A 23768-nucleotide genomic window follows, 5' to 3' on the forward strand; every position below is an offset into this window, starting at 1 on the left:
GGAAAAGACCTAACACATAATCATTAGATTCCAATCTGACATATGTTGATATTTGAGTCATACAAGTGTTTTCTTACACATGTGAACCAAAATACTCTGGAGTTATTTCAAATTTCACTAAGCACAAGATCAAAATTCCCAAGGGTTGGCACAATCAACACCCATAAGACTATCACTGAAAGTGTAGAGATAATAAAGAAATACAGCACTTACCTTGACTGCATCTTTCTGATAACTTACCTTGATTGCATCTTTCTGATATTTCCCTATCAGGACAGTCAGGAAATTCAACAATCGCACAATGACTGTACATTTTGTCCTATAAAAAAGAGGTGAAACCTGCATAAATGACATTCTACAAATCAATTTTATAGTGTCATAAACCTTTTTAAGAGTAACATACAATACATATATACGTTTGAAAATGGCACTCTTTAACCTGGATTTCCTCTGCCGACTAACCACTTATTTAGGTCCCTATAAGGCCTTCTTATGCAAATCAAACATTTTATGTACTGAAAATTCTAGGCTGCCCAGTACTCTCGCTTACTAGAACATTAATGGAAGCTACAAAAGTGGACTGCATTATAAGTGAGGCTGGCTTATACTGAGATATTTATGAATAATATTATGATTAAATAATTAAATGGGATTGATGACAAAAATCTGCCCTATATAAAGTACTGCCTTAAACCGAGGTGCATTATAAAGAAGACATAGTGTATCCAGTTTAACTACTTTTAATGATGAATTATAGTGAGGGAATAGTGTATTTGGTTTAGGTTAATTTTAATGTTGCATTATAGTGAGGGAACATTATCTGATTTAAAAAAGTTTTTATGTTGCCTTATATGTTGTATTATAATGAGGGAATAATGTATCAGGTTTAGGGAAGTGTTAATTTTGACTTATAGTGAGAGCATAATGTATCTGGTTTAGGGACGTTTTAATGTTGACTTGTAGTGAGGGAGAAATTTATCAGTATAAGAGAAATTGTGATGCTGCCTTAATAGTGAGGGAATGTATCTGATTTAGGTAAGTTTTAATGTTCCTTACAGTGAGGGAGTAATGCATCTGGTTTAGGATAGTTCAGAGGCGTAGCTATGATATTTTGCGCCCGGGGACGAACTATAAAATTGGTGCCCCAGCCCCCTCCCCGTTTAATCACATTTTTGAATATTACCCTTGTTTACTTATTATAATGTAACGTTGTAAGCCTCATTTTGGTGCCCCTGTACCTTGGCGCCCAGGGACATATGTATACCCCCTGCCCCCCCCCCCAGCTACGCCTCTGGGATAGTTTTAATATTGCCTTATACTGAGGGAATGATGTATCTGCTTTAGGGAAGTTTTAATGTTACCATATTGTGAGGGAATAGTGTATCTGGTTTAGTAAAGTTTTCATGTATTTCATAATTATTTCTGAACAAGAACAGCTCAGTTTTGTATCATATACTTCCTAAATACTTTCATGAATTAAGTTTCTTCAAAACTTCCTGACAACTTTGGTGCTTACCAAAATTTTATGAATTGCAAATTAAACTAAGATTAAATAAAATATAGTAAAAGCAGAGGGAGATTTCATTAGCTCCTTGTAAATTGTACTCCATGAACATCAGCGGAATTATGATGCTGTAAAGTTGACAGGGGAATAAACAGATGCATATATAGACAGGGGAATAAACAGATGCATATATAGACAGGGGAATAAATAGATGCATATATAGACAGGGGAATAAATAGATGGATGTATAGACTGGGGAATAAATAGATGCATATATAGATTGGGGAATAAATAGATGCATATATAGACAGGGGAATAAATAGATGCATGTATAGACTGGGGAATAAATAGATGCATATATAGACTGGGGAATAAATAGATGCATATATAGACTGGGGAATAAATAGAAGTATGTATAGACTGGGGAATAAATAGATGCATGTATAGACTGGGGAATAAATAGATGCATATATAGATTGGGGAATAAATAGATGCATATATAGACGGGAATAAATAGATGCATGTATAGACTGGGGAATAAATAGATGCATATATAGACAGGGGAATAAATAGATGCATGTATAGACTGGGGAATAAATAGATGCATATATAGACTGGGGAATAAATAGATGCATATATAGACTGGGGAATAAATAGAAGCATATATAGACTGGGGAATAAAAAGATGCATGTATAGACTGGGGAATAAATAGATGCATATATAGACTGGGAAATAAATAGATACATGTATAGACTGGGGAATAAATAGATGCATGTATAGACTGGGGAATAAATAGATGCATATACAGACAGGGGAATAAATAGATGCATATATAGACTGGGGAAGAAATAGATGCATATATAGGCAGAGATAATGAACATACAGGCAGTCACTGTCAGGCAGCATCTATACAGACACTGTAATGAAGAAAGTTGGAACTTTCTTCATAAAGCAAAATTATGAATGAATGAACTTTCAAATGCTGATGGTAAAAAAGGTAATGCATTGTTGTAATTCATGTCAAACTCCATGTCCATCAAACACAGCCACACTGGACATGCTTTGCAACTATGCTGTTCCATGATCCATATTCAGTTCTAATATATAAGATCTGCTCACCCATTAAAGATCCAAAAATTTTTTTTACAAATGGTTCTCCAGATTCCTTTATCTAAAAGACCATATCAGGGCAAAATCTTGGCTATCAAGAACACATTATAAATTGTATTATGAAAACTTGTGCATAGCTGATACAACTGATATAAAATGAATTAAGTTTGAACAAACAGTATTAAAGCTTTTTAACACCATTTGATCATTTGTACAGAATATGAATAGGAGATGAAGCTGTCTTTGAAAGAAAGAAGAAATTATCACAGATGTACAATACACAAGAAAAGAACAATTAACATAATTTACTCAAACCCTAACAGTTGCCAATAACTATGGATTACCGACCACTACTGTCCAGATGTGATTTAGAAGCACACTGGAAGCCTGATGGACTTCTAGACCTAAGCACCATCACCCATCTGACTGCCACTATATATTATGCAGAAGCTGAAAACACCACATTATTTTGGAATCTGTTTTCATGAATTTTGAGAAGATACTGAAATATTAACAGTAATTCACACTGGGTAAATGTCAGCAAAAATACTTTGATTATATATGATGTTCTATGCTACTTAGTAGAGTGTGGTCATGTCTACTCTGGTGATGTGTCAATTAGACCCAGTGTCTCAGTTTGATAATCCTCTGTAACAGTCAATTAGCCACGTTGTCAATTAGACCGAGTGTCTCAGTATGGAAACCTCTGTAACAGTCAATTAGACATGGTGTCAATTAGACCCAGTGTCTCAGTATGGTAATCCTCTGTAGCAGTCAATTAGACACAGTGTCAATTAGACCCAGTGTCTCAGTATGGTAATCCTCTGTAACAGTCAATTAGACATGGTGTCAATTAGACCCAGTGTCTCAGTATGGTAATTCTCTGTAGCAGTCAATTAGACATAGTGTCAATTAGACCCAGTATCTCAGTTTGGTAATCCTCTGTTGCAGTCAATTAGACATGGCGTCAATTAGACCCAGTGTCTCAGTATGGTAATTCTCTGTAGCAGTCAATTAGACACAGTGTCAATTAGACCCAGTATCTCAGTTTGGTAATCCTCTGTTGCAGTCAATTAGACATGGCGTCAATTAGACCCAGTGTCTCAGTATGGTAATTCTCTGTAGCAGTCAATTAGACATAGTGTCAATTACACCCAGTGTCTCAGTATGGTAATTCTCTGAAGTATTTAATTAGACACTGTCAATTAGACCCAGTGTCTCAGTTTGGTAACCCTCTGTAGCAGTCAATTAGACCCAGTGTCTCTGTATGGTAATCCTCTGTAGCAGTGAATTAGACATGGTGTCAATTAGACCCAGTGTCTCAGTATGGTAATCCTCTGTAACAGTCAATTAGACATGGTGTCAATTAGACCCAGTGTCTCAGTTTGGTAATCGTCTGTAGCAGTCAATTAGACACAGTGTCAATTAGACCCAGTATCTCAGTTTGGTAATCCTCTGTTGCAGTCAATTAGACATGGTGTCAATTAGTCCCAGTGTCTCGGTATGGTAATCCTCTGTAGCAGTCAATTAAACATGGTGTCAATTAGACCCAGTATCTCAGTTTGGTAATCCTCTGTGGTAGTTAATTAGACACTGTCAATTATACCCAGTGTCTCAGTTTGGAAATCCTCTGAAGCAGTCAAGATATATCAATGAATCAATATAGTTTTCTTTCAGAGCTTTTTGGCCATTTGTTACAAAATACCTTTTGAACACCATACTCAATAGCAAATGTACAAACAACATTTCAGTATTGATCATCTTTGATTTTAAATCCATGGGAGACATGTAATGCCAAGCAATTAATTACAAATGGCTTATCATTTGGCAATAACCTATTAGAATTGTCATACAGTAGGCCAGTGAACCATTCTTTTGGAGTCAACTCCTCATAGCATTTACAAAACATTAGTCAAAACAGAAAGCGTTCTTACCTGTTAAAATTCTCAATTTCCTTAGGAGTAAATGTGCCAGCCACTGCACCAGCTCGGAACAGCTTTGTGGCACTGTCTAGGTCCTTCAGGGCAACATTTTCAAGGAAGTAAATCACTGTCTCAAAAATCCTGATGTCTGGTTTATCTTTGCCTTTACCTAGGTATGTATCATTCCAATAAACATGCTGTATAAAAAGTCTCAAGTAATTGATAAAAAAAAGGATCTTACAAGAAACTATTTGAAAAAAATCCAATGGATGTATTTTTACAGACAATGAATGTTTTAACATCCCTCTTTTGAAATGAATGACTTCCATGACCTAAAACCCAAATTTAACCACTGGCTCATTGGAAAGCAGATTGACAAAACTGGACAACACTATTAAATCTTCAACATTTATGAGGCATAAAACAAGAGGTTCAAGTGCATCTGAGACCACTCACCTGGCTGAGTACAACCTTACAGGTAAAGGCAAGAGCAGTTTGCCAAGAAACTGGTGTCAGTAAGATGCCTAATATATAAATACTGCTGTTAACTGCAAAAGTATGAGATTGCAGGGCACCACCATACATGTGACAGAACTAGGAAAACAATCCAGTAATTTAAATATTTGTATCAGTAGACTGGCTTCTAAACCAGTACAGTTTTTATTTAAGTGTTTTAAAGGTACTGAAAAAAGTGGATTCTTTTTACATAATATATTCTCTAAATTCTGTAATAAAACAGCAACTTTTGAAGACAATTGAGATATTAATGGAAAATGTTACAGTAATAATTAAATAATATCAGTCACTGTACTGTCATTTAAATGAAAAAGGCAGAGTTGTAAAACTCACAGTTCACTGCACAGAATTTTGTAAAATAAAATCCAAAAGCATTTTTAGTTTCCTAAGCTAATGACTTTTGACCACTGATGACAATCACTGTAATTATTAAGTTTCACACTGAATAGGCTCTGATCATTTTCTGTCCATATTTCCCTTGAATCACTTTGGTATTTTGGGAAGAATGGAGAATGTACTCTCTGTTTCTGCATTAGAAGTTAAATGATAAAACAATCATGCTCATCTTGCAAAGAAGTTTGTATTCCTGTGGGTTTTAAGGCTGCTGGCTGCTTTGCTTTACTCCTCAAAGTTAAGATTACCCTAAGAAGGAATTTCGTGAGTTGGACTTCAGGCATTTTTCTCATATTTCTTAGCTGGTGAATGCATATTTCTGCATTTTGATAGGAACTGAAGCTACCTTTAAATATTTTTTTAAAAATATATTGAACAATGCAATGACAATCAAACAACACAAAAACTCAAAATACGAATTAAAATATTTCTCTTGAAATCAATTTTAATCAGCCTCTCCTTTTTATCTCACCTCCACCAAAAGTTCACCAATTTTTTATTCAAAGACTCAAAAGCCATTATATAAGCACCATATAAATCATTCCACACTTGGTCTTGACCTCTCCATTTTACAACAATAAGACAATCAATTAACAGCTTGTTGTGTACTATTACAAATATATGGTCTTAAACTAAGTACTACAAAAGAGAGAAACAATTTCTGCAAAATCAAACAAATAATTTTGTTTCAATAGAATACAAAGTGAAAATGCAAAAAGAACTTATGCTATTTTGAATAAAATCCCAAATAGTCATGGAATTTCTAACACAAGTACTAATGAATAAAGTTCTGAATAAACTTCAGTGGTGCTTCAAATTACAGCACGAATAATGTTTCCGGTAAAAAATATTATATAAAACAACTAAGACACAAAAGAATAGCCTGGATGTGGGCCACAAGTTCATTTCCAAAACATTTTTAATCATAATCAGAAAGTCTGTTACAAAAATTATACTAATGAACATGATAAGCATAATGTCCTTGACTTAGACAAAGACAATAATCTTAATATTTAACCTACACTCACAGAGATATATAAACTATGTATGAGTTGCTTAAAGAATTTTAAAAAATTGATGATTTTGGTCAGGCAGACAATGAACTTGATTTTGGATAAGGTCAGCTACAAGATACAATTTCACATAACCCACATCATATAATTTAAAACAACTAACAAACAATGCAAATCAAATATGCATAACAGTACACATGTTAGCATTCTTTTGCATATTACTCAATCACAGATAATTCACTGGTATAATATTTCCCGTCTCCCAGTAAGCTGGTTCTCAATGGCTTTTGTAACGTGTGCATAGAATGAGCAAATATGCTTGTGTTTTAATAAATTTTTAAAATTCTTTTATTTTTCCAAAGTGGCAGATTTCAGCTATAGAACAGTGTGTATGCAGGCTTTAAACAGGTATTTTTATTCCAGCAAAGATAGCATCACATTTATGCCGTCATATTTGGTCAAAGTCTGTTAAAATGTTTTTTTTAAGATGAAGTTTTATGAATGCTTATCTATTTTTAGAAATGGCAGCCATATTTAATGGCAGATGTGTATAATTTGTACAAATTTTCAATTCCTTTATGTCAGAGTGCTCTGTGTTAAATTTGGTCAATTTCTGTCAAATATGGTCAATTTCTGTTGAGTTTATCTATGTTTATTAACAGTGCAGATAAATTAGATAACAGATTGACATCATTTGTAAAAATCTGCCAGGAAGCCTTCTGTCAAGTCTGATCCAATATGGCCAAGTGGTTTTTGTTCATGAGTTGACTGAAAACTTCAATTTTTAGCAACGGCAGCTGGATCAGTATCATCTGTATAAATCCTTCATGCCAGAATGTTTTCTGCAAAATTTGGTCATATTCTGTTTGGCAGTTTTCAACTGAGAAGAAAATGGTGATCACTCTACCTTTATGGTATAGGGGAGTAACTATGGTGATCCCTCTACCTGTATGGTGTAGGTGATTGCCTAGCTGCTTGATTTAGGGTATAATGAGCTACTATACTGCAACACGTTTGTAATGGACTGCTGTATATCAATATGAAAGAGGTCCATTAACCCCAAACTCACCTCCACAGGTTCATTATCTCAGCACACTCAACTTTCCTCCCATCTCTTAATGAATCACTAAATTTAGACACACAGTATTACTACAGATAGGTCTGAATTTGTATCACCAATGTCACTTAGATTAATTCTGGAATTTAATCCAAGAATATGGTATGCAGATAACAGCCAGGCCTAGAGCTATCTATTCACATGCCTCATCCTTGAAAAGAACACTTCCCATAGGATTCAGCAAATATTGTGATCCCTCAACCTGGATGGTGTAAGCAACTATCATGCTTGTCATTGGTGATTCAAAATCAACTTTTTCAGCAATTTCATTCGGCCCTATCTGAGCAGATGCAGGGATCATCTTTGTCACCACACCCTTGATTTCGCATGGCACGACTGCTTTGATAGTGCCATATAACCAATTTAATGTCTATACTGGAAAAACATTAGTATTATCTTCAAAATAGAATAAACAGTTCAATTTCCTTGTTCAAGATAATCTCATCTAGAACAGATATGGGCACATATGCGGAGATGACTAACACATGAATCACTTACATTTTACTTCCTGCAAATACAAAACAGCAGCCTCAACCACAGGCACTTGTTTCAGACGGTGAGAAAGAAAAATTAATAGTATATACCCCCTTTTCACAAATTGGCACAAAGGGGTTAACTTATGCAATTGGAGACCCACACTGATTCCATGCTTTGTTTTTAATCTTGTTGGCACAATGTCACTGATAACATGTATCAAAATAAAAGAGACGTTCCAAACTTGTTCCCAATATATGACTTATCCACTTTATTTAACATTTAACAGACATTTGTGCAAAGTTTCACTGTTGCTTTCTATCTACTTGGATCGCGAATGGATACCTATACTACCCATGTGTCATAATAATCATAAAGTAAATTCAGTTCTGTTGGATGTTATAGTTTCCACTTGATTAGAACAAACATTAACCAACAATCAGAATTTTTGACAAGTAACACACCAGAAGTGTAGGCCTCCAAATTCAATTTAAGAAGACAAGATATCAACAGAGAAATTTTTTGTAAAAGTGGTTATTAAATGAAGAATACAGTATGTACATCATACAATGGGAACAAGTCTGGATTTTACCCTTTATGTTGTACATGTCAAAAGGATCTAAAAAAAACAACAAAAAAACTGTAGATTTCAAACTGTATGAATGGGTAACCCTGTGTTAATTTGTACTGATTTTTTGCCTGTTGTACAGATGCTGTATTGATATCAGAGAATTAATGATACGTCAATATATAGATGAATCATTTCACCCCCACCTGAACCAAACTTACTTGGTAATTCCCTACAACATACAGGTAGAGAGATCACCATGGGCAGTCAAAGTTTTACCAGTGCCTTTATTCATGAAACTCAACAAAATGGTTGACATTTATTTCTAAAGAGGGTAACTTAAATCCATTTGGTTCATTTTTAGTCTGTATTCTTTCAATTAAACTAATGTTAAAATTTGATTGAATGCAGAAATTGTATATGATGGGGAAAGAAAAACAACCCATGTTGAATGCTTGATTGTTTTATTTATAATGCAGGATAGAGGTCTATAGTAAAATACCTCATGACACCCAGTACACATACAAGGTTAAATGCACCCCTTCATCACAATGCGAAGTAGACTAGGTAGGTAAAGTATGACAAAAGATGGCAGCACTTGGGAATAATGAGTGCACAAAGATGCATAAAATGGCAAAGTCAGTTGGAGTAAGATATTTAATAAAACCAGGTACAGCAGTCCATTACACTCTAATGAAAAAGTTCATAACAATTGGCTGTCACATTCCATTTAAACAAGATTTAGTGTTCATTCTGAAAAAAGATGAAGTTGTTACATATACAAGATTACTTGCTAATGAAGACAAATATGGGGTCAGCTGAACCCCCTTTAAACACCTAAATGTAGCATCCATCACACCTAGGTATATGTACTCCCTGAGATATGTAAATTGCAACATATGAAAACTGTAGCATCCATCACACCTAGGTAGAGGTACTCCCTGAGATATGTAAAATGTAGCATCCATCACACCTAGGTATATGTTGTTGTTGTTGTTGTGGTGTTTAACGCCATTTTTCAGCACGATAGGCTATACATGGCGGCCAGTATTAATGGTGGAGGAAGAACCCGGAAAACCCCGGAAAGAACCACCGACCCACGAGAAGCTACTGGCAAGCTTTCTCACATGCCCACATTGGCTGAATCTTTGACTCGAACCGCCGCAGACAGAGGTGAGATGGCAGTGATCCGTAACAAAGAGCGCTTTAGACCACTCGGCCATTCGGGGCCCCCCTAGGTATATGTACTCCCTGAGATATGTAAATTGCAACATATGAAAACTGTAGCATCCATCACACCTAGGTATATGTACTCCCTGAGATATGTAAATTGCAACATATGAAAACTGTAGCATCCATCACACCTAGGTATATGTACTCCCTGAGATATGTAAATTGCAACATATGAAAACTGTAGCATCCATCACACCTAGGTATATGTACTCCCTGAGATATGTAAATTGCAACATATGAAAACTGTAGCATCCATCACACCTAGGTAGAGGTACTCCCTGAGATATGTAAAATGTAGCATCCATCGCACCTAGGTATATGTACTCCCTGAGATATGTAAATTGCAACATATGAAAACTGTAGCATCCATCACACCTAGGTAGAGGTACTCCCTGAGATATGTAAAATGTAGCATCCATCACACCTAGGTATATGTACTCCCTGAGATATGTAAATTGCAACATATGAAAACTGTAGCATCCATCACACCTAGGTAGAGGTACTCCCTGAGATATGTAAAATGTAGCATCCATCACACCTAGGTAGAGGTACTCCCTGAGATATGTAAAATGTAGCATCCATCACACCTAGGTAGAGGTACTCCCTGAGATATGTAAAATGTAGCATCCATCACACCTAGGTACAGGTACTAACTGAGATTTGTAAAATGTTGCATCCATCACACCTAGGTAAAGGTACTCCCTGAGATATGTAAAATGTAGCATCCATCACACCTAGGTAGAGGTACTCCCTGAGATATGTAAAATGTAGCATCCATCACACCTAGGTACAGGTACTAACTGAGATATGTAAACTGAAACATATGTAAACTCGCAGATACATAAATGAATCATAAACATGAGCACACTGTTTTTTTATCCTCAAAATGAGTGCAACCACAGTACCATATTTACCGCATATGTTGGGACACGATAAAATAAATATTTTTTTTCCTGTCCCAGAACTTATGGTGAAACATTTTTTTCACTTTGGTCATATGTCCCAAGACTTAAGAAAAGAAATAAAATTGTATTGCATTTGTGCTTCACCTCACCCCACTGCACGCTGCAATAAAATAGATAAATAAAATGTTTTATTGATAATAAAAAGAAAGAAACTAACCTTGTGTTGTTATCATTTATTCCTTTTTTCTACATGAGCATTTAAGAATAAAATATTTCCACGAAATCCGTAAGCGTAGGATTCCATACTGTAGCGTGTATCAATTATGAAAACTGGAGCCAACAAAATCGCAAACAAGAGGGAAATAGTCAACCGATATCTTGAAGATGCCATTCACGCATGACACGGTGTTGGGTGCAAAATAATCAAGATTGAATTATATCCCGGTCTACTGTATGACAGTATGTCGCAAATAAAAATGATCATTTGAAAACACATTCACTTGCGAGCAAGTGACAATCTTTTCACCAGCCTGGGTTACAAAATTATCCTTACTATTTACCCGCAGACGTCAATGATACTTTGTATTAATTGTAACCACATATGCCAAACACATAGAACATAGAAGCCCTGGTGGTGAATAAACACGACTGGCAGCAATCAGTTAACTCCTTCTTTGAACCTACCGACTGGACATCAAAGACAAAAGGTGATTTTTATTACAAAGCAAGCCAATCTCAGAAGCAGACTTTGGTTACTTTTTTTTTTGGTAAAGGATATGAATACAAACGTTATTTTACTGCAAAGCAAGCTGACATCGGAAGCTGACTGGATTTTGTAAAGTCAGCCGATTTTTTTTATACTTTTTTTTTTTTGTTTAATATACAAAGAAAGCCGAGATATGGAAGCAAACTTGGGTTCCTTTTCAATTATATTCACAGGAATTTTGAAAATAAATTGAAACAATGGAACAAATTTTGACGCAATATAGTGCTTTGTGCACAGATGTCGATGAATTCGCAAACGAGAGGGAAATAATCAACCGATATATTGAAGACAACTGCCATTCATGCATGGCATGGTGTTAGGTTCAAAATAGCCAAGAATAATGTTTATCCAGGTCTACTGTATGACAGTATCTCGTAAAAAAAATCATTATTTAAAAACACATTCACTTGAGTGCAAGTGAAAATCTTTTCGCCGGCACGGGTTACAAAAGTATCATTACTATTTATCCACAGACATCAGTGCACCTTTGTAATAATTACTACAAAAAATGCCAAGCACATAGAAGCCCTGGTGGTAAATAAACACAGCTGGCAGCCAACAGTAAACTTCTTCTTTGAACTTACCGACAGGACATCAAAGACAAAGGTTATTTTTATCACAAAGCAAACCGACGTCGGAAGCCGACTTTGGACTCGGAAGCCAAATTTTTTTAAAAAGATATCAATACAAAGATTATTTTATTGCAAAGCAAGCTGACCTCAGAAGCCGACTTGGATTCTTTTACGTGTGCCGAATTTTTACATTTTAGCTTCGAATAAACAAAGATGGCCGAGATAAGGAAGCTAACTTGGGTTTCTTTTCACCAGTATTCACGACATTTTTTAAAATAAAGTGAAACAATGGAACAGTTTTTAAAGTTTACAATATAATGATTTGTGCGCGAACATTGATCACCCAGCATCATCCAGAAGATTTGTAGCAAAATAAAATCACGTGATGAATAGATCATTTCGCCGACAATATGATCATTAACATGGATAAAACTCTAGTGTACTTTGATTGCATTCCTGGATGGACTGACTATAAGATGGGCGTCAAAAGTGTGAGAATTAGCAAGACTAGTGCAGATTTGAAAACATCTGACTTTTGTCCTTGCAGTTTCCGCTTCAGGTGGTGTGTTGTCTCTAACATTTTTTCATGGTATGAGAAAGCTAAACGTATATTCATGTACCAAAAGAATAGATCGTACGTGTGCAGGAGAAGGGTTGTGTTGATGAGATGCTGCTGCAGTGGATTTAAGAGTTTTATGTCAAGTATACAGTTTTATATTTTTTAAAATAAAATTTCAGTTGGAGTGCAATTTCTGACATGTAATTTTTGAATGATTTAAATGGTGTCCCACAACTTACAACTCGAAAAAAACGATGTGTCCCAGAACATACAGTACACAAAAAAATTACTTTTAAAATTAATTTATGGTGTCCCAACAAATACGGTGTCCCAACATATACGGTAAATACGGTATAGAGTTCCACTTCTCCTCTCATGTACATGTGTAAATCATTTCTGTTAAATTTTTCATAATCTTAAGGCTTTTTATTGTTTTGTTAAATTTATGCATCACCATGATATCAATTACAAAACTACCCATATGTAGCCTAATAAAACAATTCTGAAGTAAAAACCAACACATGTAGAGGTCCTAGGAATGTAACCCTTATGTACCTCAGGGAATACCTGTATTATGGAATATTACATATAACTGAAGGTAGCAAAGTTGCAAACAGCAATGTTAACATAAGGGATACTAACCTGTAAAAAGGTCAGTGGGGGTGAGAAGTCCCTCTCCAAGCACCCAGGTGTAGCAGTCTAGAGCTGCTAATACCATGTCAAACCATGAAACAGCTGAGTGGAGAGTAAAGCAATCACTGACATCTACCATAGTCGGGCAGGTCTGTAGGGAAGATTTGGCTATAGCTGTATTACCACCACCCTCAAACCTGAAAAATGAAACATGTAGCATCAGTGGCTCCTTAGAGGACTAGTTTCTTGTGCGTTTCAATTATCATTAAGTGAAATACTGAGGTCAGGAAGTTCAAATGGCACAAGTAAATAGATAACTTTCCAGGTGACTGATGTTCTTCCAGACCAAAATAATTACCAGGAATTCAAGATGAGATCATTTCTACCTTTTAACTACTGTATGTTGAAACCAACTCTAACATTCTTCAGTGATAACAAGGTTTTCAAACTAGTTACTGTGGTAGATATATTGGATGTCAGATTGGCACCACTTTCATTTTGGACCAAGTAGACATCATAAGAACTTTTATGTTTCAAACCCCATTTCAATATGAACATCCATTCAAAGGGAGCAGAAGCATCAAGATTTTCAAGACAATGATCATGGCAGCCATTTTGGATGTACTCCTGTCACCAGTTTGTTTAGGACCAACTTGGTACCATAAAAAGTATATTGCCAAAAAACCCTTGATATATAGCATGATATATAGCCATCATTTGGAAGGAGCATAGATAACTAGGACTGTAACCATGGTGACCATATGGTCAATCTGCATCATTTTGTTTTGGACCAACTAAGATGCCACAAGAAATCATCAACACCCCATGTCAAAACAACTTTCCAATCAAGAGAAGTAGCTATGACAAGATTATTAAGATGGCCACCATGGTAACCATAATAGATTTCAGATCAGAACCATTTTAACGTAGCATCAACAAGAAATTATAAGTCTTCTGGTAAAAACCCAAAGAAGACATCACCTTCTGTTTTTCGATGGAGTAACAATAACAAGATTTTCAAGATGGCTGCCATGGTGGCCCATACTGGATATCAGATTCTGTTTCCATTTAGGATAATCAAGATATCATAAGAAGTATTTTGGTGAAAGCAAAATGTTGATATTACCAGTCATCTGGGACAAGTAGCCATAACAATATTTTAAAGATGGCCATTGTAGTGGCCATACTGGAAGTCAGACTGGAACCAATTTCATTTACAATCAACTATACATCATAAAAAGTTTCAGTGAAAACAGCATGCTGTTATGACCATTCATTCAGTACTGATAACAAGATTTTCAAGACAGTCACTATCACAGTGGATGTGAGCAGCACAATTTTCATTTAGATTTGGTTTGGTTTTGTGGGGTATAAAGTCATTTTTCAGCATAATGCAGGCTATATATGGCAGCCAGTACATGTCATGAAGTATGAACCACTGATCCATTGAAGCTACTGGCAAGCTTTCTAACATACCCACATCGCATATCTACCATATTTCCAGTGCTGGGGGTTTTTGAGACTCAAAAAGTGTATTTTGAGATCCCAAGGAGGGTCAGTACATGTTATGCAAAAAAGGCGATGTTGTCCAATTGAAAAAAAGTTATATTTTCATAGAAGCCTATGACTGGAAATTCAAATCTAAATTAAAAACAGTAGTTTGTCTATTTTCTTTAAAGCATTCAATAGACTGAGAAGGAAACAATAGCTGGTAGACTTAGCACTGTCCAATGTCATCACCTTACACAGATACACACATGTGAAAACACTCACATAATCACAACCACATTAACATTAAATAAAAATGTACACCAAGTTTCTGTCTCTAAAATTCAAGGATGGCAAAAAATATATGTATAATAGATGTAGTCTTTACTGTTCTCAATAGTTCAAAGGAGATGGTTTAAAGGTAATGACAGTGTCATTAGTTTTTATCTTTGCACTCATTAGAGACTGTATGTTACTGCTGTTCAAATTTTCCAGCTGGATTCTTTGAGCAGATCCTGGTCGGGACCAGGTTGTTACTGACAATCATAATATTAGCATTGTCAGAACTGTATCTGATGTAGTTTGACTATGAGATATGCTTGTCTCTATGGAAAATTTAACATAATCACATCTGGGATTTACCATTTCACTGAGGGAAGGAGTCTGGGTCCAAGAAATAATATTCTGAAGTTTACTGGGGGCCTTACAAGTAAGACAGCAGTAACAAATGACTCTCTCCAGTATGGGTGTTAATACTTTATAAGCTCAAATCAACTGTGCAAACTTGAGTTCAAATAATCAATCAATTTCATGGCTAAAATCATCCTGAAAAGCATGGGTCAGTTAAGAGCTTGTATTTTAACAAAATTAAAATAATGGATAATAATTAACCTAAATATTCATTTCAGTGAGTTGAATATGTTATGGTTTGTTTCAATGCTATTAATGCTGTTAACCAACCAAACATAGTACTAATCTTCACAATATTAGATGCTCTCCATTTTTGCAATGTTTCACAAAAGTAAAATTCCATCAAGCTGGAGTTCTGCAATTTAGTTTTGCTAGACTCTGCTTGCTTCACTAATAGCTTCTTTCTTCCTGAATCACACGAAATACATTTAGACATTTTGCCTTTTAAAAAATCACACTTTAACACTATTCTGACTGAAATAATTATGCTTTGCATTATATATATGGAGTAAAATCCAACTTCAAACACTGCCACTGTTCATAAACTTGCCAACAATCTTCGATATACCTTAATCATTCTCATTCAAGGCAATGATGTGTAATAACTTTTGTTCTTTAACATCGACCTCTTTTATTTACCTGTAACTTAAAATGAAATTGATTGTTTACCTACACAAATTATCTTAATGGGCTCCCCCAAGTCAGTCTTCAAAGGACATAACACATCACCTTAGTTACTGTCAGACAATTAAATAATATTTGACATGGTTGCTGTTTATACCCCCTGGTTATTTTTTCAAATATTATTTGGGAACATTACTGAAAATTCTGTCCCCACCCAGGTGCCCCATTTTCATTTAGGACCAACAAGACATCATAAATATTTGAGTAAAATCTCTATGTTCATATGACCGTCCATTCAGGATATTTGTTTTGATTCATAGATTTAAACTGGGATAATCAGAATGGCAAATCAAAAAAACATTATATTATTTGTTGGAGATAACAAGTTATCTTTAAAGGAGGCAGTGTCCCCCATCCTGCATGCACCAAACAAAAACAATGCAGTTTACTTTAATGAGCTATTGTCAATAATTCTGATTTTAATCAGGATCTGATGTATTTATTTTCTGAATGTAGTTTACATAATATTTATTTTCTGAATGTAGTTTACATAATATACAAGCTAGCAAATACACAGAGATTGTGCTTCTGTATGGAATGTAAAGTATCTTTTTAATTCTGTCCAATAAATTTCATTATTGATTATCTCTGTCTACCAATAACAGTGATAAACCATTAGTTATATCAATTCTTAAGCTTTCATAGTTCATTTCTGAGCCAATCACTATAATCCCTATCTTAGAGAGTTTGTTTAAGTTGTACATCATTTCCACATACATATAAGGGGCAGGTATTACATTTGTATGCAATTATTTGTAAATGATGCAATATAAACTAACAATAACAACAAATACAAGTTTTTCTGCATGGAAGATTAAAAATAAAACAAAACCACCCTATAAGACCTTTAAACAAAAGAATGTTCTCCATAGAATAATGGCAACTTTGTTCACAGAAGGTACCTACCCTTAGTTTCTTTCCATTTGTTTGATCAAGGTTACATACAAGCACTTTGATATTTCTCTTCAATACTGATAAATGCATACCAGTGGTTCAGCAGACTGGTTCTAATTTTTAATTACTTTTAACTGGTGTTAGAAGCAACATAGAACAAATTGTAAGAAATGACTTTTCAGATGATCAAATTTCAGTTATTATCACTGTCGCTTTTGATGTTTCTATAATAGCTTAGCAAAAGCATTTTTTTAATAGATATTTCAACCTTGCTATTTCTTTCATATCATGAAAAATAGATAGCGTACTGTGACACCTAGCATAATCATTCTGTGACAAAACTATTTAGTATTATCACACTGTGACATAACCACCTAGTATAATCACACTGACATGACCACCTAGTCCTGTCACACTATCACATAACCACCTAGTATTATCACACTGTGATATAACCACCCTGTATTATCCGAGTGGCATAACCCCCTAGTATTGTCACACCACAATATAACCACATACTATAACTCAATGTGACATAACCACCTTATATTATCACACTATGACATAATCACCTTGAATTATCAGTGAGATATCCATCAGATATTGTCACACCATGATATAACCACTTACTATTAACCCAATGTGACATAACCACCTAGTATTATCACGCTATGGCATAATCAACTTGAATTATCAAACAGCAATATAATGAATAACCCAAAGACTTTGTCTTTAAAATGCATACAACATAAATTCATAAGCCCAATACACAATACAAATTGCAACCTGCTGTGTGCATCTCCTAGCACATGATATTATTAAATCTTTTCCCTTTCTAACAGCTGCTGAACACTCAATCAGAGTTATTCATTTGTGTAAGAGCAATGATTTAAAAGAATGGTTTTATGTTGCAATTATAGAAAATTCAATTTGGTACTCAACCTACCTTGTTATGAAATATTCAGCACCTTTAGACTTTAAAAAGGTCTGGAAATAGTTCTTTGTTGAAGATATTCCTGGAATGGAAATAGATGTCACCATGATATATGTTGGACTGTTTCAAGTTAAAGTGTGAAAATTGATGCATGGAAGAAAAGAAAAAATCTTCTAAAATGATTAATATATCTTGTGTCTCTGAGTTATACGTAACAAAGAAAAAAAAAAACATTTCAAAAAAGAGAAAGGAATACAATGCACTAGTCCTTTGAAATCAGTGTGCCAAATGTTGTGGTGTATTATTCTTTTTACATCTAGGTTTACATCCCAGATCTGATCTCCACTATCATCTGTGTAAGAAACTTGCTCCCCCAAAATTAACAGTTACATTAGCCTTCAGTGTCTGATACTGTCACAACAGAATACAGCTATGAATGCTTTTTGGTTCAGCAAAAACACAACTGCTGAAATGTCGAAGGATCTATGTCATAATATGTTGCAAGTTTTTGTTATTTAAAAAAAAAGATGGTAAGCATGCAGAAATTTGACAAAAGCACGCATCAGATTCAGGAAATTCTGCGGTTGAAATTAATCTGACCATGCTGTTGTTCATCATGGAGTAGTCCTTGTGAATGTCTACATCATAGCTTGTAGGGGATGGGAATAGAGGCATTAAAACGTAAAAATATTTGAATTGACAGTATTTTTGTGTCATGCAAACATCTAAAACTTCTAACATTACCCCTAGAGTAATCAAAATTTTGTGTATGTCGTGCTTATAAGATGAACCCTACTCTGCATGAATAAAATTTTCATTAAAAATGTCAACTTATCAGCGAGTATATAAAGTATACTGTAAACTATGATAAATAGATTCCAGAAATTGATCTTAAGATAGGAATGATTTATTTATCAAGTCCCTATTTGTACACATTTTCACTTGACCTAGATGTGAGACATTCGAACAGAAAATTCCATTCAAATTGTAAACACATATGTTTCTAAAATATTCTAAACTCAGAATGTTATTTACAAATAATCATGTACATAAGTTAGCTATGTAAACATGTTGTTTACAAATGACCATTATCTTAACTTGAATCTACAATCATGGACAAAAGTTAAGCTCACAATAAATATACATATTACAGAATTTTACACCAAATTACTATCATTTTGCTAAGGCTTTAAAGTCAATCTATTATTACATTGGATGTATGGCTTTAACCATGTATCACTGGTTTAAATTCTTTAAACTGGTGGTTAGGGAGGTTTTCACTTCAAAGGTTGTAAATTCATGCTTATTGTGAACCTGTCATCACAAATATTGTCTATGTGCTCATTTCAAGCACTGCAACAATACCGTCTCATTCGACTTTCAATCTACTAATTTTTTTTCTTCTCAAAGGTATCATAAATATTCTTTACAGCAAGTCATCAAAGCTTAAGTGCCTTCATTAGAGAGAAGTCATTTATGTCTTAAAAACAAGCCACATGATATGCTTAAATTATAATTTAAGTAATTTAAAACATATTCATTGCAGTAAGAAAATTAATGGCCCATCTCTAGCCACACTCTATTTCTCAGTCTACTGCAAGTCCAATTCCTTTTTCACAAAAAGTGTTATTCTATCTGATTCTGTTGAAACATTCGGCAGATGTTTATTCTGAAACATCAGTGGTAAAAGATCACTGTTCAGGATCAAAAGTGCTGACCAGTGTTCCCTGAACCTCACAACTGACCACTGTTGACATGTCTCTTGCATTTATTCACTTTGATACATTTATTTAAGCTGTTAACATGATATAAACTTATTTCAAATTTAAAGAACAAATGCAATAAATAAGAACTATTATGCATTTGTGATAAGGTAGGGCTTTTCCTATTTAATTGTATTCTGCTTTCAATAATTTGTTCAAAGGGGCCTGGAAATATCATGGAAATTAATGGTAAGCTATGACAAAGGGCATTGGAAATATTATGGAAATTAATGGTAAGCTATGACAAAGGGCCTTGGAAATATGGAAAATAATGGTAAGCTATGACAAAGGGCCTTGGAAATATTATATAAATTAATGGTAAGCTATGACAAAGGGCCTTGGAAATATTATGTAAATTAATGGTAAGCTATGACAAAGGGCCTTGGAAATATTGTGGAAATTAATGGTAAACTATGACAAAGGGCCTTGGAAATATTATGGAAATTAATGGTAAGCCATGACAAAGGGCCTTGGAAATATTATATAAATTAATGGTAAGCTATGACAAAGGGCTTTGGAAATATTATGTAAATTAATGGTAAACTATGACAAACATATCATCAGTACAACAATATGAACTATTATTTATTGAGAAAGAATACTGAAGTTACCACTGTATGAAGAAAGTATGTAAATATGCTAAAAGGTATGTATATGTATATTTGTGTGTGTGTGTCTTGATAATTTTTCTAATGTCCATTTTGTCATGGACAGATGGAAGGATATTCTTGAAATTTAAAACATCTGTGATGCTTATACTGTAGCTATCTATGACTGTATTACTCCTTTTCTGATAACAAAATCTTTTAATATATACACATGCAATTCAGCACACCAAAGTTGGTTTAAAACTGTTAAAACTGCCAATCAAGATATCAACATAGATATAAAAAACCAAAGAATTTTAGATTTTTCTAAAAAGGTATATTTTAAATATTTGTTACATACACATTTAAAGGAACATAAAACTGTTTATCTCTGTTTCTTTATATATGTACTACTGTTATAGTTTTCAAAAGATATATATATATATATATATATATATATATATATATATTAATAATACAGTTTTATCATCATTTTTCCATGCTATTTCTACATTAAAAACATTATATAAAATTGTAGCTAGAATGTTTGCTTACAAATATAATCTATTAGAAACGAAACAGATTTAATGATGTAATTAATGATTTTAATTCAGAAGCAACTTTGTAGAAACAATAGAGTTAAACTAGTTGCAGATTTTGTAGAAACAATAGAGTTAAACCAGTCGCAGATTTTGTAGAAACAATGGAGTTAAACTAGTTGCAGATTTTGTTGAAACAATAGAGTTAAACTAGTTGCAGATTTTGTTGAAGCAATAGAGTTAAACTAGTTGCAGATTTTGTAGAAACAGTAGAGTTAAACTAGTTGCAGATTTTGTAGAAACAATAGAGTGAAACTAGTTGCAGATTTTGTAGAAGCAATAGAGTGAAACTAGTTGAGGATTTATGTGTCTTTGTTCTACTTATTTTAAACAATTAGCCAAGGAAACAAAATGCATAGCAAATGAAATCACTTATTTATGCGAACGAGGAATACCAGATTTGAGAATAGTGACCATATAAAAGAAAAGCAACATCCAGTCATTAATGTGTTTGTCATACCTGGTATGAGAGAGGTGAGCTGGTAGACAAGCTTCATACATGCATGCCGACACTCTGTCTGGGAGCGACCGCATTGGCGTAACAACCAGCGGACAGCGATGTCTATACTTGGCTGACTCCACTGTCTGCATAAGACAAAAACCAACGAGTATAACACTCCAGCAGCAAAAGTAAAGCAACTCTGATGGCAGCCTGCCATCATGCTTTCTACAAGCATTCTGATGATTGGGCAAACAAAATGGATTTATGACAACTGTTCCTTAAGAAGATGATGGCTGGATTTGAAAACTTTTGTGAACCCTCCACTCTCCAACCCTATGTAGTAACCCATGGTCAAAATAATATAAAAAAAACATTTCTTTTCTTATCTTCACAAGTAAATTATGTTAAAATATTAAAAGACAACTTATAATTGACGTTTTCTGAATTTGAATTTTGTAGTCCCTCTCTGTGGAAGCCTCAAGGCACAGTATATACAAGGCCTGTCCTGCACTTGTAAATATGTGGGAAGATACATTACCAACTCTGGGTTCATTGCAGCCTTTGGTGTCAGAAAATGGGACCTACGAGACTTACAAATGAGTCCAAAGAAAGCAGATACATGGAGATAAAAAAAAAAATCACCAACACTTTCTTACGAAAGCATGGGGTAACAAACTTCAAAGGCTGATTTCTGATCAATACTGAGTTCATGAAATCAGATTTAGAGTAAACAATTCTCCAACTAGAACTGTATCAAGATGATGTGTATGACACAGCCAATACAATGTTATTTAAAAGAAATGTTCCAAGATAAACAGGAACCATAACTCCAAACATATTGCTAGAAATGGAGCTACTTAATATAAAACCTCATAGGATTTTGTTTCAATCCATGAAGTCCTTCAAAAGTTACTGAGTGGAAAATGAAGGGTAAAAGTCTGACATACAGGGACTATAAATGCGTACAACTTTTACAGAATATGGTGAAAATGAAACAACCTAGGTTTTCTTTACATAAAACATCATCTTAAATTCATTTTAATCCCTAAAGTCCTTGAAAAGTCATTAACAAGAAACAAAATTGAATTTCAAAATGAAACAGGTGCCAATCCCTCCCCAAAATACAAACACTATGCAAAGTCTGGCAAATGCACCCCAATATATCTATCCAAACAATATATACACAAAACATAGCTATACACTTACGCTCATGCTGCAAGAAAATGTTCATATCCTGTTTTTCACTATGGTGACTTTTGAAATTTGAACCTAAATATGGCCATACCAACTCCTTGTTCCCTACTGCAGTCAAGCAGATAATTTCTTTTTCTCTTGAAGAGATAACCTGCAGATGATTCTTGACTATACAAAAATCCCTTTCATGAAAAATGGCTTCCGTTCCACTTGACCCAGTTATAAATGAATACAAAGTTACTTTGCTTTCAGCTTCTTTGTTACAGGTGTACATAAACTTACTTTGGTTCAGTCCTGTTTTTGCTGGGTTTCTGAAGAAGCTTTGCCTTGACCTTGATGATTCTCTCTAGATGATCAAGGGCCTTACAGCACTGATCCTGGGTCCCTGATGCAGTGCACATAGAAAACAATACAAAATCACAGGGTCACAAGAGTTTAGTGAATCTTTCTAATGATAATTTAGTAAAGGTATTCTACATAATATGTTCAAAATTACACTGCAAATTAACAAAAGACTACCACATTTACTCACTAATAAGTCAAGTCAAACTGCAAACAACATAGACCCTGATCTCCGACCACATAATCTGCCAACAGATCTGGGTCAATGTTCCTTGTTCTACTGGTTATTCCAGACAAGCTGCATTGGCCCAGATCTGGGTCAGTGAAGTTTACAGTTGGACTCAACTTACAAATGAAAATATATGGTACTCTACTGATGTCTCACCAAATGTTCAGTTTATTGTAAAAAAAAAAAAAAAAATATAAAATAAAATAAAAACATGGCAATTCATGTCTAAAGTCCCTGAGGAACTGATGCTCTACTGACCATAATGAATTCATATAAAGCCATTAAGTCATTTTCTTCTTCCTTTAATTCTGTTTTTAATTGCCAAATAGTCAATTCATCTCAAATATTCTTAGGAAGTTCTAACACCCCAAGTCTGAAGAAGAAAAAAATGTTTTGTTGATTTTGTGTTTGTAAGCACAGTACACAAATCTTTGTCATGGCCATTGACTCTAAACCCAATGACAAAGATAAGCAATCTGTGAACTCTTCTCCACACTGTCAAGTCATGCTAGTATGGTAAATAGGGTTTAATCAATAATTACCATATATACTCACTTATAAGTCAAGTCCAACTGCAAAGTGCACAGACTCAGATCAGCCATCACATAATGCACAGACAGATCTGGTTTCTGTGCA

General features: G+C 34.4%; 1 protein-coding gene across 1 annotated transcript in view; it reads right to left on the reverse strand.

Annotated features, from left to right (window-relative positions):
- Positions 1-23768, reverse strand: part of LOC149802584 (DNA-dependent protein kinase catalytic subunit-like) — a 407613-nt gene that overhangs the window by 235920 nt on the left and 147925 nt on the right. The window contains exons 29-34 of the mRNA XM_089951857.1: positions 22844-22946; positions 21386-21510; positions 17989-18058; positions 13296-13483; positions 4550-4706; positions 241-319 (exon numbers count right to left, since the gene is read on the reverse strand). Coding sequence (XP_089807983.1) covers positions 241-319; positions 4550-4706; positions 13296-13483; positions 17989-18058; positions 21386-21510; positions 22844-22946 — 722 coding nt within the window. The remainder of the gene's footprint in view (positions 1-240; positions 320-4549; positions 4707-13295; positions 13484-17988; positions 18059-21385; positions 21511-22843; positions 22947-23768) is intronic.

This window comes from Sinohyriopsis cumingii, chromosome 3 (assembly GCF_028554795.1).
Source record: "Sinohyriopsis cumingii isolate HCF-2022 chromosome 3, ASM2855479v2, whole genome shotgun sequence".
Taxonomy (NCBI): Eukaryota; Metazoa; Mollusca; class Bivalvia; order Unionida; family Unionidae; genus Sinohyriopsis; species Sinohyriopsis cumingii.